Source organism: Pinus tabuliformis, chromosome 5_2, assembly GCF_031772625.1.
Source record: "Pinus tabuliformis cultivar Carrire ecotype Pingquan chromosome 5_2, CPIR1, whole genome shotgun sequence".
NCBI classification, from domain to species: domain Eukaryota; kingdom Viridiplantae; phylum Streptophyta; class Pinopsida; order Pinales; family Pinaceae; genus Pinus; species Pinus tabuliformis.
The window spans coordinates 1,148,020,948-1,148,038,876 of NC_142306.1; the positions used below are offsets into that span (position 1 = coordinate 1,148,020,948).

Below are 17,929 nucleotides of genomic sequence, written 5' to 3' on the forward strand. Positions count from 1 at the left end.
GCACTGTTATCAAGCCAAGGGTGCTCTGCAACGCACTATGTCCTGACCAAGCCTGCGTTAGTGCTAGAGAGGCCATTCAAGGGATATTCAAGCACAATTTTTGACCAAAAAACACTTCAAAAAGGCTGAAATAAGATCAATGGAGGCAATTAAAGTCTACTAGGGTGTATTAGGATGAGGATAAACTACCCGGAACGATGATCCTTCCCTAGTGGAGTTCCCTAGTGGTGACTTTTCTAGGGCATGTAGCAACTGAAAACTCATAAAATCCTTAAATGGCTTGAAACAAGCAACACGAAACCTAATAAGAAATATTGACTAAGCATCTTCTAAAATTGAATTTAAAACACTTTAATCTTGATGCTACAACTCCATTTGGCAAGGAAGTTGGAAAAATAATTATATATATTGTGGTATATGTGGACGATCTGTTGATAACATGGAACAATGAGAACTATATTGCATCATAAAGAAAGAGTTGAAAAAGGGCTTTGAGACGATAGATTTGGAATAACTTTACTACTACTTAGGCCTTGAAGTGTCGCAACATCCAAACTATAAAGAGGTACATTGGAGAATTATTGAACAAGTTTGGAATGGTTGAATGCAATCCTCTATCTACTCTGACGGAACATAATTTGAAGTTCACATCAAAAGAAGGGAATGAATCTGAGGATGTAAACAAGTACAAATAACTTGTAAAATACCAAGTCTTATCTACCTCACTACTACTAAACTAGACGTTCCATTCGTTATTGGAATTCTTTTGAGATTTATGCAAAATCCTTATGAAAGACATTGGTCTACTACAAAAAGAGTTCTGAAGTATTTAAAAGGAACTCAAGACTTTAGACTCAAATATTCATGGGTGGATGATTTTAATTTAACTAAATATTTATATTTAGACTTTGACAAAGACAAAGAAAATGGAATGTCAACTTCAAGCTACCTTATGACTCTTGGATCAACATTTGTCTCCTAAAGGTCACACAAATAATAAATTCTAGCAAATTCCATAATCAAGGTAGGATATGTGGCAACTACAAAATTAAAAAAGGAGATTATGTTTTTGGAACCATAAGGTCCTAGAGGACATTAGAAATACTTTGGGAAAATTCAAAAAGATGGACCTAGAAAGAATAGAGAAAGGTCTATTTTATTTTTCCAAAATCGATGTAAAGATAGACCTTAGCAAAGACCTACCTAACCACATTCAGCTAAATCACAAAAAAATTAATGGGCCCAAGTATTAGATTACAAGAACACGACATTTAAATGTCAAACATGCTTTCAAACAGATCACCTACAAAGCACATGCCCTCAAGAAAAAAAAAATCCAAAAAAGAAAAAGGGGCAGGCACATAAGCCAAAAGTATGGTAGGTATCAAATCCTCATCTCTCAAATGAAGAAGAGGAAGAAACCATGGAGATCCAAGCAATCCAAGAGTATATGCAAGTACAACATGGTAACCAAGCAAAAGGGGTGTAGAGGCTCAATCTAAAATCACAACCCATATACATAAGGGCATCAACTTGGTTGAAATCTTGGCAGCTAATGGGATGGGGGGCACAAAAAAAGTACACGAATCTCAAACAAAGAAACGTCACTAAAAACAATATGGAGGGAATTTTCAATGGTTCTTGTTGAACCAAACTCAAAGGGATGGTAGAAAGCGCAAAAAAATAAAGGCAAAAAAGAAAATTTATATTATTATTTCCACACTAACTTCGATTGTTTTCTTTGTATCTCTTTTTTACAATTAGGCATATCTCTTGAATGTGTTCACCATATATAAATGTAATTTTGTTCTTTCTTTTATGATGAATAAAATTACGAGTGCCTTTCTTTGGAAATTTTCAAAAAAAAAAACAAAACAAAAAAGAGATTGTGTGGCTTAAGAAAAACATTTGAAAATTTGCAAGAGAAAAAACCAAATTCTACTTCTCTTTTGGTTGACAATACTTTGACAATCAAGTTGGCCAAGAATTCCAAATTTTGTGATCAAATTAAACACTTCAACAAAAAATATTATTTGGTTCAATATCATGTGGAAGCAAAGACTATTCATTTAAGACATGGTTCCACAAATGAGCAAATTGCAAACATCTTCACCAAAGCATTCAAAAGAGAATAGTTTGAAAAATCAAAATTCTACTTCTCTTTTGGTTGAAAATACTTTGACAATGAAGTTGGCCAAGAATTCCAAATTTTGTGATCAAACCAAACACTTCAACAAAAAGTTTTATTTGATTCAATATCATGTGGAAGCAAAGACTATTCATTTAAGACATGGTTCCACAAATGAACAAATTGCAAACATCTTCAACAAAGCTTTCGAAAGAGAAAAGTTTGAAAAATCAAAATGATGCTTTGACTCACACATCCTTCAACTCAAGGGGGGAACGTTGGCCATAATCCTTTGAGAATTTTGTACTACAAATAAATGTATCACAAATAAATAATAAAATTGGAAGGGATCCTAAGAATATGAAACAAAGGCTCACTACTTTGTATATAGCTCATTGAACATTAATGGAAAACACATCACTTGGAGTTATTAGTTCTTCGCTTGAAATTACAATTAATTTCTTCCACCTAAACCTTGTTTATTTTAAACTAGGAAGTAGCATTCCAATACAACCTTAAAAATTTTATAAATTCAATGAAACAACAAAAAATAGCACTTTATCATTACAACACTCCTTTGTAATGATCCTAATCATAACAATGTAGTCCATAGTTGAATGATAACTCCTAAATCTAACATGGCCTGTGACTTTCTAACGACTTTATGGCCATATCATAATCTTATTTTCCAAAATTATCTTATATAGTTTTGCTACAATTAGACTAATCATAATGGTTCTATAATTAGAAGCTTTGTTTTTATCCCAATTTGTAAAAATAGGAACAATGAGGCTTTGTGTTGAAGATTTAGAAAAGCCCTGGTTCCTTACAAAATTGAAGAGCTTGGGTATGTGAGGGATGAAGATAGGCCCTCCAATTTGAGATTTCAACTTGGTAGCCTTTAAAGTCCTTTACTTTCCCATTTGTTAGATGCTTAACCAAAAATTGTCTTTGAAAAAGAAAACTTCAATCTTATAAAAGCATTTAAAACTATATCCATGGCATCAAGCAGTTCATAAAGATTTTTAAATGTTAATTTCATTCCTTTAAAAAAAATCATATTATTTTCTTTAATTTTTCTAATTAAATTTTACCTCCAATTAAGGTCTATCTTAAATATGTATAAAAAAATACCATTGTTTCTATTTATAGATTTTTTTCATTTTAGTTAGGGCAGATGCAGATTTACAAATGGTTGCATTTTCTAACTTAATACCTCAATAAAAACTTCTTAATGAAAATAGAAAAAGCTATCTTCAAATTTTGATAAAGCTATTCAATAATATATTTATGGGATAGGATCAATTTTGTTTTTTTAAAGTGTTTTTGTTATATTTTTCTAAATCATTAATTTTTAATAAAAACAAAACATATTGGAAATAAAAACAATGTTCAAAACAAAGATGTTTAATGAAAAACATATGATAAAATATGTCAAGACCTTTACTACATGGAAAATATGGGTCTTGTCTACGAGGGGTCAAATTTATCAAGAAAGTTTTTTACAAGAAATTTAACAGTAGGACTGCTTGAATCATGTTTTTGATGGTAGAAATGAATTCAGCACCATCAAAAACCCTAGGAGCACCTAGAAGCTTAAAGCTTGACAAGTATAACTAGGATTTTCAAAAATTTCTACCAAATTTAATTAAAATACTACAGAAATTTTCATGATTTTCCTAGGGAAATTTACACCTTATTAGGCTATACTGAAAACATGCAAATATTGTCATGTAATATTCAATATTTAAAAATAAATTAGCATGTAAAAAGAATTAACATAGGTTTATCATAAACTTAACTTTAACCAGCACTTAAAAGAGATTCAATTAAATTTCTAATTATGATGGGAGGATGATTCCACACTCCATTAAATTATCATCAAAATTGTTGGATCCAATTTGGACACTCCTTGAAATAGTTTAATTCTTTCAAAAATAACTCCTATTCTCAGCTCCTTTGGAAAGTTTGAACTTAAAACTCGACAAGAACTAAACCTACACAAACCAACTAATTTACATTTCATAAATTAAAATTGATTATTAACTTATTAAAACAACAAATCAATCGAAATTTTTTGGGATTCAATGCTCTCAATAAATTGGTTAACAAATTCACAAGCATACAGAAATCTTCTTGTAATCCCTATTTTGGAAGAATGATGAAAAATCAGAAACCTATACACTTTATTTGCTTGTTCTCATATTTATGGTTAGCTTAATGGGCTGGGTGATAGGGTCTTAAAAGCTGGCCTGATTATGAATCAAGGTCTCTGGCATATTGCAAAGCAGTGTGAAGAATCTGTAAATGAATATTACCACAAGATCAAATGTCCAGGCTGAAAGGATCGGTTAACAAATTCACAAGCATACAGAAATCTTCTTGTAATCCCTATTTTGGAAGAATGATGAAGAATCAAAAACCTATACACTTTATTTGCTTGTTCTCATATTTACAGTTAGCTTAATGGGCTGGGTGGTAGGGTCTTAAAAGCTGGCCTGATTATGAATCAAGGTCTCTGGCATATCGCAAAGCAGTGTGAAGAATCTGTAAATGAATATTACCACAAGATCAAATGTCCAGGCTGAAAGGATCGGTTATTAAATTCACAAGCATACAGAAATCTTCTTGTAATCCCTATTTTGGAAGAATGATGAAGATTCAAAAACCTATACACTTTATTTGCTTGTTCTCATATTTACAGTTAGCTTAATGGGCTGGGTGATAGTGTCTTAAAAGCTGGCCTGATTATGAATCAAGGTCTCTGGCATATCGCAAAGCAGTGTGAAGAATCTGTAAATGAATATTACCACAAGATCAAATGTCCAGGCTGAAAGGATCGGTTAACAAATTCACAAGCATACAGAAATCTTCTTGTAATCCCTATTTTGGAAGAATGATGAAGAATCAAAAACCTATACACTTTATTTGCTTGTTCTCATATTTACAGTTAGCTTAATGGGCTGGGTGATAGTGTCTTAAAAGCTGGCCTGATTATGAATCAAGGTCTCTGGCATATCGCAAAGCAGTGTGAAGAATCTGTAAATGAATATTACCACAAGATCAAATGTCCAGGCTGAAAGGATCTAATTTTGTTTTTTAATAAGCACTCCACATATATGATAGTTTGTTCAACAATCCCTATTACATCCTTGTCCAAAAAGGGTGAAAGGTTTTTTTTTTCACTAATTTTTGTTTAATGTGATCTATGTAGCTTCTTTATGTGAATCCCAATACAAAACCTGGAAAAAAATATCAGGGAGAAACTCACCAGTTCACCAGTTCAAATACACTTCAAATTTATGTAGAATGCAATTTTGAATCATTATGTAAATGAATGAAAATTACAGTCCGACAAAAAGAAAATAAACTGGCAATGCGGTGTAAACAGTTATGGGCTTGGCCTGGTTCATTTTCATTAAATCTCTCTCACCTCATATTAGATCTGTATTTATATTTAATCCATAAAAATTTATAAATATTTTTATAAGATACACTAGCTTAAGTTCCTCTGGGCTGAAGCCTTGAACATAAAAATTGTAACGGAACTTGCTGATTTGAATTTCCGTCTGGATTAAAATGAACCAACTCTTTGAACAATGCCAAACTCTGCAACATTACTAAGCACTTATAATCGATGTAGACTAGTAAAAATCGAGCAGTACGTGACTCTGAGAATAATGCATCTTTATTGAAACAATTAAAGATGAGAGGAGAATACCAAGTTCGTCTTCTCCGAAAAATGGTTAATGTGTTCCACACATGTGGAGTTTTCATCTGAAACTTACGACCAAAAGTAACACATGAATTAACTCCTGCTAACTTGAGATCTCCAGTTTAAATCTTGATGAATCAAGATTCAATACTGCTCGCTCACATCTTCCGCTCTTGAATCAATAGACAGCCTTCAAGCATAACAGAAATGCAGTTACAAATAATGGCGTTCCTTTCCTTCCCCAATCGCTAATCAGATTCCGTATTGCCTATCTGAAGCTCTTTCTCAGTCTTGATATTTCATATCTTTGGCGGTTTATCTCACTCGAAACGACGCGCTCACATGACAGATGTGGAAACTTCCTTTTTTTACTAGCCGTGCGCACCCCCAATTCTAAACGCGGCCGCGCTTCTGCTGCAGAGAGCGATGGTCTTCCCTGAAAAAACAGAAGAGCCATAAACAAATTAGTTGAACAATCAAGTGATAATGTTTAAGGGAAAGTCGAATTAAAGTCGATGAGGTTGTGAATACTTACATTACGATTGGCGGAGGATGTGATGACGCGGGTGATGTCCTGGAGTGCCTTCCTCTCGTCAGGGATCGGCAACGCAGAGCCCAACGAGGAAAAGGAGAAGGGAGGAATGTTCTCCTTGTTGTTGTGATTTCCTTGTGGCAGACAAAAATGGCGGCCTGCAAACTGCATATGCACCTCCATATCAAGATGTCAAGTGACAATACAGAGAGCATATGCAGAGGCGGTGATTAGGAGAGTGTGGCGGTGAGAGGGGATTTGAGTTGGAGATGTATTTGTAAGACTCTGAATCCACAGGAGTTGATTTCATGGCGGGTGGATGGATTTTTCAGAATTTGAGTTTAGAAGCCATGAAAGGGGATAGCTGTGAAATTGAAACTTCGGAAAAAAAAAAGGGGGGAGAATGCAAATCAACAAATTCAAATTCAAGTTCAAATGAAAAAAAGGGAGCGAGAGGCTTACCACCCGAAATTTGAAATTTGGGATAAACGAGAGGGAAATCTCGGACTCCGGACATTTTAGCGGAGGGGGTGAATTTAGAGACACTTTCGTTGCGACCTGCTCTTTGAAAATCTTTGCGTGAATGAGTTTGTCGGTCTATTTTGTGTTGTTTGTTCCCTTCAGGCACCTGCAATTTTATGTTTAGAGAGCATTAATAGGTTTGTAAATTTGGAATCCACGCCCCTCTACGTACCTGGAAAAAAGCATTGCCATGTTCATAATCGCTTTGGGTTTTTCGAGAGGGTCAACTGGTCCATGATTTAAATTAGAGTGGGCCCCTTTTTGAGCTGCTCTTATTTCCGATCGTATAGCAATATTAATGCTATATTAACGTTATCTGACATGGAGCGGAATAGTCATTGCTCTCTGACTGACAGCACGTGGAGAGAGAGGACGAGGGTGGAGAAAGCACTCCATGACTATTCCCTTCACATATCAGATAGCATTAATATTACTATAAGATCATTAGGACCGTGTATTATGAAAATATCTGTTATACCAGGATGATGATATGATTTTTAATTCTCATTTATAATAAGAAATTTTGAATAATGTATATTTAAATGAAATTTTTAATGATTGCAATACACCTTTGCTCAGGAAAAAGGATAGATTTAACTTTTAAAATTTCAATGTCCACAAACAATTCAAGTGTCAATATCTTAATAACCAATCCCATTTTAAGGTTTTCATATTACTAAAATTTCGTTATCTATTATTTTAGTAAATGATTGTAACACAATCACTTCTGCATTTTCTTGGCACCTAAATAACTAAAGGATCGTAATGAATGAGGTTTAATTTTGGAAGTAGATGATAAGGTAAATTAAACAAAGTAATATTTTTTATTTTTATTTCGATTTAGATTATAATTGTTTATTTTTAATGTTGTTTTATTTTAATATAAATGTTTCAATTATTATGTTAAATTAAATAAATCAGAATGTATATATATTTTATTGTACTTAATGAAGATGTCAAATAATTAATTGAGACAAAAGTACTTACAAAGGTCATGATATCATGAGGTGGCACTAGTGAGGGAGCAAGTAGGGGTTCAATATGTTTGATAATCTTGTTAGGTTGTGTTATATTCTTTCCACAACTAGTTTACATAGTTAACCGGGGGGTTAGAGGGGGGACGGAGCCCTCCCTTCGTTGCGCCGATTGTGCAGTGGAGGTGTCACAGGGGGTTTGAGGGGAGCAAGTAGCCCCTCTCGCAAAAAAAAAATTGGACCCCATATTAGGTTGGGCAGACCTACCCATGGTTTTGTGCTTGGTTTCCGAACATGGTTTTCGATGCGATGGTTTTCGGTCCATGGTATTGGATGCTTCAGCATGTATAAATATATATTGTAACACTGAAAGGAACATAATGAAAAATCAAGCTGGTAATCATGTTTTTGGGATCCAGGGGAAAATATTTGTGCATATGTGTTTTATGTGTTATGCTCTCGCATTGTTTATTTTCTGTGTTTTAGAATTCATATGCAAGTAATTTCTTTACGGGGTTAAAACCTACATTTGGTATCAGAGTTGTTTTGGCTTCAAGGGGACGCATTTGTTGCTGAGGGGTTTCGCTCGGGCCTGCGGTAGACCTTGTTCAGTGGGAGATCTATGAGATCGATTATGGTGGTGAAAGAAGATGGCGAGTAGTGGAAAGATAGAGATCGAGAAATTTAATGGTCAGAGTTTTGAGTTGTGGAAACTCAAGATGGAGGATCTATTGGTGGACAAAGATCAGTGGATCACAGTAGATCCAGGTACTAAACCAACAAGAGTGTCCGATGAAGAATGGAAGAAGTTGGATCGGAATGCAAAGAGCACAATACGATTATGTCTCAGATTTAGTATTGTTGAATGTATAAGGGGAAGCTATGGCTAAGGCTTTGTGGGACAAGTTAGGGACTTTGTACCAATCTAAGTCTGGTGAATAAATTGTTCCTCTGGAAAAAGTTGTATAACTTGAGGATGAAAGATGGAGACTCAGTGACAGAGCATCTAAACGCATTTAATACTGTGGTAAGTCAGTTATTATCTGTTGATATTAAAATTTCAGATGAAGATAAGTGCATCAATTTGTTGTGTTCTCTACCAGATTCATGGGATAGTCTGGTTATTGCAATAGGTAGCAATGCAACTGCCTTGCAGTTTGATGAAATAGTCTCATCCTTGCTGACGGAGGAGATGAGATGGAAAAATATGGAGAGCCAGAATGGTGATGCCTTGTCTGTATGAGGACAGTCCTAGAATAGAAAGAAAAATAAGTCATCGAGTGGGAGATCTAAATCTAGAGGGAGATTTAAATCTCCATGAAACCTATAAAAGTGGTGTGCTAGAAATGCAGAAAGGAAGGGCACTACAAAAGGGATTGTAAATCTAAAGCTCCTGACAAAGAAAAGGGATCTGATGATGCTCCTTCTGTAGAGGCGAAAACCACCTCAGATGAAGGTGGAGATGTGTACTTGGCTTCTTTATGTACACATGTAGATCATGAGGCATGGTTGATTGACTTAGATGCATCCTTTCACTTCACTCCCCATAGAGAGTGGTTCTACGAGTATGAGAAATATGATGGTGGTGATGTCTTTTTGGGGGATGACAGGAAGGCTAGAATCATTGGTCGCAGAAAAGTAAAGTTGAAGTTGCAAGGTGGAAGGTTAGAACACTTCCGGGTGTTCTACATATTCCTGCATTAGCCAGAAATTTGATTTCTGTAAATGAGTTGGATGATGCAAGTGAAAAACAGTGTTCGAGAAGGATACCTGTAAGATGGTTCGGGGAGCACTGGTATTGATGTGGGGAGTTCGAAAATATCTGTGTATATGTGTTTTATGTGTTATGCTTTCACATTGTTTATTTTGTGTGTTTTAGAATTCGTATGCAGGTAATTTCTGTACGGGGTTAAAACCTACAAATCTCTAGCAATTTTTTTCAAATTATTTTGCGATCCCAAATTAATTATGAGATCATTCTCTATTTTCCCTTGTTAATTTGACATGTCAATCATTCAATGCAAATGGTGGAAGGACCACCTTCCACAATTATGAGAAGAATGCATTGAGTATTTGAGGAACAAATTGGTGGTAAAATCGCACCCTAGACATTTCTCTCATGGAAAATGTTCCCACTAGGGAGAAGATTACATGACTGATGTGATTGTGATTCACTTGTTGGGGGAGAAGGAAAACTTGCAAGTGTGGATGCATGAGCACTAGAGACAAGTTGTGTGTAGATTCTAAATTGTGTGGGTAAAGTTCCTAAAAACATTGATGTGTTGGACTACAAGCTAGGGCCACATTGGGTGCATGGGAAACATTGTAAGGAGGAGTTCCTCGAAGAGTTTTCTATTGTGTTGTGTAGAGCCAACAATAGAGGTGCCTAGATTTTTTGGGGTTCCTAAAAACCAATAAGGAGATTCCTACAAGTTCATCCCTTAAAGAGTATGCCATTTGCACATCATTATTGAGAATTGCCTAAATTTATCCTTCTAGTATCATGATTTGGCTAGGGAGTGGCTAGTATTAAAAGGACAAGGTGTAATTGTGCCTACAATTGGGTGGAAAATCACTTACCCCTAGTCAATTTGCTAGGTAACATATATTTAGATAAGTCTCTCTAATTAAACCTTGAAGTTTATATATGCAAGTGTGATTATGAATTTATGCATGCATTTGATGAGATGTATTATCATCTTTGGAGATTGCATGAAACGAATAAGTGTGTATTTGAAATTGTACTCGCGTTTAAAATGAATTCTTAAACAGATGATTTATGTTCCTAAGAAGTCATGTTACAACACTGAGATAATGTAAATTGTGTTAGTTATATAATGTAGTGTAAAATGTATAGCTAGGTAATGAATTTAATTGGATATATCATAGTGTGATTATGTTGTAATTATGAATCCTATATCTTGATCCTTTATTGGATAAGTTGTAAACCATAGCCAAAAGTTGTTTATGTTCCTAATTGACAAAAAAATACTACTTCTAGTGTAATTGCTAAGCAAATGTCTCTTTACAATTTGTATATATGAACAATGACTATTAATATATCATAGAGATTAAACTATATAGTTAATGATATAGGTAATGTACTTTTCATCATGACTTCTATATAAATTCTATGCAAACCCTTGTAATTTTTTCTAATGATTATCATGTATATTTAGAACTATTACTTAAAAAAAATGTTATAATGTTGAAAAATAGAAAATGTAATAGGTTAATTTTGCATGCATGAGAGTCAACAAAACAAAGAATTCAATCACTACGCAGTAACCTTACTATACAACTGTGTATGCTACTCTACTTGAGTAAATAGAGTGAAAATACATCCAAGTAGATATTTTATCTATATATCTTTCGTCAGCAAGAGTGTTGATTCCTATCTTATGAAAGGGTTACAACATAATCTTGGGAGACTTTTAGATGGAAGGGACTCAGAAAACCGATAAGGGTTGAGTCCTTGAAAATTGGAAATCTCTTATTTCTAGTAGCTTAGAAACAAAAGAACAAGAAGTAAATCAGCTGAACAATCAAATGATAATAAATTAGTTGAACAATCAAAGGTGAAATCAATTAGTTGATTATTGTTTTGTTTGATCAATAGAATAGCAACAACTCATATTTTATATGTAAATTATTTATGCTTTATCTCCTCCGTCTTTCCAACAAATTGATACAGATTGAGCTTAGACACAGGCAAGAAAAACAAATTTGGACTACAATAGTCCGTGTGAAAGGAAATATCTATTTTTTCCATCGTGATTTGAGCATTAACGCATCCATTAACACATCGTACAGTTCTATACAGGGCGCTATATCACGTTCAGGCTCACGAGAGAGCCGCCTTAAAAGTCAAAAACTTGCCCCGATTTGAACGCACGCGGTTCCCTTCAGTTGGTGTAGCGTTAGCGGACTAAACAGAAGACAGACATCGTGAGAGGCGTTAGTCGCAGAGCTGGCAATCATGACATACGTTAGTCGAGGTGCGTTAACAAACCAAGGAACACGCACGGTTTATCTGACAGATTTTTGAAAAAGTCAACGAAAGTAAAAACGTTGAAGTGAAATTTGGTATTCACGTTGATTTAAGTTTATGAGAGTGTTTTTTAAAAGGCCTTTTAATATATCAAACAAGCCACGTAAACCTTTTCCGATTGATTTTATAAAAGGCTTCACAATAAATAAATAAATAAATAAATATATATATATATATATATATATATATATATTTTGTTGGTTTTTATTCGTGAAGGACGTGTTATATAAAGGTTGTATTGTTTTCTATATATATAAAGAATTTTCTTGGTTAAAGATTTCTTTTATATATAAAAATTAATTAAGAGATTTTTCAAAAAAAGGGTGTTTTTGAAAAAAAAAATTACAAAAGAGAAATTTAGGGTTTTTCAAAAAAGTATTTTGGGAGAAAGAGGGTTTTTTCAAATTTCCAGCTCGAGTTTCCATCGTTTACATGGAAGGATTATGATGTGTGTTTCAGCCCCAGTTCCTGTTTACAGGGAAGGATCATGATGTTTGGGCCATTAGGATGGCGACCACGTTGCAAGCACATGATGTCTGGGATTATGTCCAATTTGGGTTTTCAGAACCTATGGATGAAGCAGAAGCACAAGCTCTCAGTGATGCAAAAAGAGAACAATGGAAGACAGACAAGAAGAAGAATGCACAACTGTTGCAGCTTATTCATCAGGGAGTGGACTGAGCAGTTTTCTAGAAGATTATGATCATGTCTTCAACAAAAGTAGCATGGGATACTTTGGCGACAAACTATACATGCATGGCCAAAGTCAATATTGTTAATTTGCAGAATACAAGGAGATATTTTGAAAGTCTACAAATGAAGGAGACAAAGGACATTGATTCTTTCATGAATCGGGTCATAATTGTCGTAAATCAGTTAAAGATTTATGGTGAAGAGATTAAAGATCAAACAGTGGTTGAAAAGATCCTCAAATCTTTAAATACCAAATTTGATGTTGTGGTAGCAGCCATAGAAGAAGCCAAAGATTTGGCATCATTGACAGTTGATGAGTTGATGGGATCACTTCTATCGCATGAGGCAAGGATAGACAGAAATAAGGATTCCACTTTAGAGACCGCTTTCAAAAGTCAGGTTTCTATTTCAAGAGATAGAGGTTGATGCAAAAGTAGATTGAGAGGTAGAGGACGAAGCGAAAGATGTGATGGTCAGAGAGATGGCCAAGAAGAGCATGAACATGAAAGTGGAAGCAACTACAGAAGCTTCAACAATAATCAAAGAGTTGACAAATCAAAGGTGAGATGTTATTATTGCAATAAATCTGGGCATTATGCTGGTGATTGCTGGAAGAAGATAGCTAATCAAGGGAACCAAAGAGCTAATGTCACTACAGAGAGTTCCAACTCCATGTTCCTAGTTTTCCATACCATGCATGAACCTTCTGCTAATGTGTGGATGTTAGACAGTGATTGCAGTAACCACATAACAAGCAACAAGGATTTGGTTGCAAATTTCAATCAATTTGTGAAAATAGAGGTAAAGTTGGGGATTGACAAGTGATCTAAAAATCACTCTTGAGTGACCTCAGTTAATTAATTATTGAATGCAGGTATTACAGTCTCATGTGCTGGTGTGTGTCTATGTTATTCTAGGCAACGGATTGATCAGATTGCAAAATACACAGACACTGGAAATATGGAAAAAAAACAGAGAAACACAGTAAGCAAATACAAGAACACAACAAATTAATAAGGAGTTCACCCTATTCTCCAGGGCTACGTCTCCGGTCCAGCTTTCAATGGTGGCATTCTTTTATTGTGTCTTTAAAGTAGAGAATTACAATGAGGAGCTCAATCTGAGTCTCCTGAAACAGAATTGCTTGGCAAGGTGGTTCTTGGATTCCCCAAACCACTAGAGTGCAGAGACTCTTTTCCTTACCAACTCTTGACCTCTCTGGTCTTTAATGGGAGGAGCTTGATGTGGTGCTCAGTTCCTTGACAGATCCTCTCAGGGATGGCTCGATGCTGCCTTATGCTGCAGGTCAGCTCGACTCTCTGTCTTTCTGCTCTTTTCTTCACTATCTCTTCGTTCTTTGTCTTCGTCTTCTTCTTTCTCCGGTTCTTCCTCTCGGTGTCCTGTTTTCTGTGTATTCATGGCTTAAAGCCACTCTAGCTCATGACTGCTTGTTTCCCCTTCTGTCCCCTGTTGGTTCGCCTACTGCTGCTCGCTTGGAGTTCCCGGTCTCTGCATCTTCATGAACGGCTCACAAGGAGTGGCCACTTGTCCTCCTACGAACTGCACCAGCTTTGCCTCGTCGGTTCGGTTCTTTGGTTGCGTCGGGAAATGACTTGTCCACCACCTTAGCGGTCAAATCGGACCTCAAATCCTTATACATCGCGGCTCAATTCCCTGTCAAATCTGGTTCTTTCATCGGGCGTGATCTCAGCCGTTAGATCTGGAGTCCCCATATCCGACGCCATTCCCCATTCTCTCATTTCGCGTGGTTGACTTGCTCGACCATCAGTGCGCGATGAGCAGCGGTTTTCTCTCTCCTCCGCCTGCCATGCGTTGGGCGCTGAGTGGAATCGCTCGTTTTTCTCCAAATCCGCTCACCGCCCAAGGGTGCCCCCAATAGATACTGTCGGTTTTGGAGCGCGGGTCCCACCTTTAGCCTTTAGCGCTTTTCCCCACAGTTTTTTCGGCTCTCATGCGACCGAGCGCTCGAGGCCTTTCCTTCTTGAGGAGTTTTGCCCACGTTAATCGCGCATCAGAAACTGCCTCCTTTTCCCGATCCAGGCTTCCCCAGGTGCTAGTTTCGCCTCCTGTGTGGTCTCCATGGGCCTTGGTCAGCACGCTTTGACCGAGGTCCTTGTCGTTCATCACTGGCTGCCAACTGCCACTATTTAGAGGTCTTCCTTATAACCTTGTGCTCTTGAATTCGAAGTTTTGTCCTGATTTGAGACAATCATGGTGCTTTGATTATTCTTCATGGATCCAATTTGAATCACGGCCTTCCCACTAAAAAAACTTTTGGACCAACAAAAGTTGGTTTTCAAGCATCGACTAAGTGAGGGTACAACTGTCTCACCTGTCCAATCTCAATCCACTTTGCACTGCTTGGCTTTGAACCCTTGAGTCCAATTCTGAGGTACTCAACATCTCCCTTGCGCGTCGTCCTCCCCTTCTTGTCTAAAACTGTGTCTTCCTGCAATTCATTAAGATATTCAGGTAGCAGGTCATCAATAGAAGGCAATTGACTCTGCTCTTCAGGATCCTCAATTAGAGAAGGTTCAAACAATCTCAAGCAATCTGTATTTACGACTGAGTAGATGTGCATGTACGCTGGTAGATCAAGACGAAAAGCATTTTCACCAATCTTCTCAAGTATCCTAAAAGGTCCATACTTGAAAGGTTTTAGCTTCTTACCTTCACCTTGCATTCTGTCTTTGCGGATATACAGCCAAACTTGGTCACCGACCTGAAAACTATGCTCCATCTGATGCTTGTCATGCCTCCCCTTGTATTTGGCTTGGCTCTTTTCCAGTTGTTCCTGTACTACTTGGTGGATCTCTTGGATTTGTTCAATGAACCTAGTTGCCTTGTCCACATCACTGTGTCCATCAACTGTGGTATCTTTACCAAAGATAAAATCCAAGGGAGACCTTGGTATGAAACCAAAACAGGTCTCAAAGGGAGATCTCTAGGTAGAAGAATGTTTTGCTCTGTTGTAAGCATGCTGCACATAACACAAATGTTCATCCCAAAGCTTAGGATGTTTGCTGCAATATCCTCTGAGTAACTGGATCACTGTCCTGTTAACTACTTTTGTCTAGCCATCAGTTTGTGGATGAAAAGCTGTGTTTTTCTTCAGTTTGGTGTCCATCAGTTCCCACAAACTGGACCAAAACTTTCCCACAAATCGGGTGTCTTGATCAGATATAATGGAAGTGGGTAACCCAAAATGAACCCATACACGTTCAATGAACAGTTTTGCAGTTTGTTCAGCTGTAATCTGTTTATTACAAGGTATCAAAATACACATTTTGTTGAACCTATCCATAACAACATATAGATAATCATGACCTTTCCTAGATTTAGGCAGTCCTCCAACAAAATCCATGGAAACACTTTCCCAAGGGTGAGAAGGAACTGGTAGTGGAGTGTACAAGCCTAGTTTTCTATTGTTTGGCTTGATTTTAGCACACATAATACATCCTCTTACATATCTAGAAACGGTCTCATTCATTTTAGGCCAATAACACAATCTTTGCAGCTATGCGACTGTTTTACTTACCCCAGAGTGACTTGATATCAGAGAAGTGTGTGCTTCTCTAATTATCTTTACTCTCTCAGTTTGTGGATGCAGAGTTTCCCACAATGGTATAAGAGTCGGTCCTTCACATGATAATCCAATTCTTCTACTCGTTTGCCTTGACTCAAAGTTGCATATACATCTTTAAAGTCTATGCCTTGAGCATATTGTTCAATGTAGCTTTCATGTAGCACATAATTATGCTTAAGTATGGTAGATGCATTTATAATTGGTCTAGATAACATGTCTGCAACTTTATTATGTATGTCCTTTTTATATCTGATGACTAGATGAAACTATTGTAGAAAACCCATCCATCTGTAGTGTCTTGATTGCTGCAACTTAGTTTGGGAGTGTAGATATTGAAGTGGTTGATGATCATTATGTATTACTATCTCTTTGCCCATTAAGTAATGTTTCCACTTCTTCACACTCTGAACTAATGCATACAATTCTTTATCATATGTAGGATAGTTAACTACTGCAGGATTAAAAGTCTCAGAATGATAACATATGGGTTTACCGTGCTGTGTCAACACTGCTCCTGTGGCATAGTCACTGGCATCTGTTTGGATCTCAAATGGTCTTTGCAGATCAGGCAGTGCTAGTACAGGTGTTGTACTAATCTTTTCTTTCAAGGTGTCGAAGGCTTTCTACTGTTTGCCTCCCCATTAAAACACCTTGTTCAATCCTGTTAAAGCATGTAAGGGAGCTGCAATTGAGGAAAAGTTAGAAATGAACTTTCTCCAATATTGTGTTGCTCCTAAGAAGCTTCTAATTTCTGTAGCAGATTTGGGTTTAGGCCAATTCACAGTGACTGCCACTTTAGAGGGATCTATTTTCAATTCACCACCCCCTACTATATGACCCAAATAATTTAGGGATGTTTTGCCAAATTCACATTTTGAGAGTTTAACATGAAGTTGTTCTCTTTTCAAAACATTTAATTTCTGCTTAACATGCTTTAAGTGTTCTTCCCACGTTTTACTAAAATCAAAATGTCATCTAGATACACAATAACAAAATCATCAAGAAAAGGTCTGAGTACATCATTCATTAATTTCATGAAAGTAGCAGGAGCATTAGTTAAGCCAAAAGGCATAACCAGCCACTCATACAATCCCTGCTTTGTCTTGAAAGCAGTCTTCCATGCATCTTGTTCTGCAACCCTGACCTGATGGTATCCACTGTGCAAGTCTAGCTTGGTGAAATAAACAACTTCTTTCTATTGATCTAAATGACTATTGATCTAAATGATCATCTATGCGAGGAAGGGGATAACTGTTAGATCTCTATAATACTAGTGTTGTCCCCATTAATATTGTAGTTGTATCCCTTATTAATATTGTTGTGCCCCTATTGTCCCCATATTGTTATCACTGTGCCCCATATAATCCCTCTATTGTTATTTTTGTGCCCTTATATTATTATTGTCGGCTTGGTTATATTGTGACCCCTTAGACTCCTATATATAGAAAAGAGGTTTTTTCATTTGAATCATCCAAGAATTGTTCGTTTATGTAATGTAAAGGAGGTTGCCCCCTCGAAGAGGCTGAATTCTAAGGCGTTGCTCTATCTTTTCTATCTTTTTGTGAGCTGGTTTCATAACATTTGGTATCAGAGCTTTGGATTCTAGTGTTTCTCTACTCCAAAGAGGCCATCGTGGAATTTTCGCTAAAACTTTTTTTTTGCGATGTTTCAGAAGCGAAAGAAAAACCCATTTGAGATGAAATCACA

At 36.3% G+C, this 17,929-nt stretch overlaps 1 protein-coding gene across 1 annotated transcript; it reads right to left on the bottom strand.

Moving 5' to 3' along the window:
- Positions 1–5,703: 5,703 nt before the first annotated feature.
- On the bottom strand, positions 5,704–6,747 carry LOC149163241 (uncharacterized). Its single transcript, XM_089435989.1, has 2 exons — positions 6,379–6,747; positions 5,704–6,279 (listed from the first exon to the last, which is right to left on the bottom strand). The coding sequence occupies exons 1-2, from the start codon at positions 6,556–6,558 to the stop codon at positions 6,112–6,114; spliced, it is 348 nt and encodes a 115-aa protein (XP_089292115.1). The 5' UTR covers positions 6,559–6,747; the 3' UTR covers positions 5,704–6,111.
- Positions 6,748–17,929: the final 11,182 nt, after the last annotated feature.

Coding starts and splice junctions, on each gene's coding strand:
- LOC149163241 (XM_089435989.1), bottom strand. CDS start 6,558: ATGGAGGTGCATATGCAGTTTGCAGGCCGCCATTTTTGTCTGCCACAA. Junction 6,280..6,378: donor CATCCTCCGCCAATCGTAAT/GTAAGTATTCAC, acceptor CTGTTTTTTCAG/GGAAGACCATCGCTCTCTGC.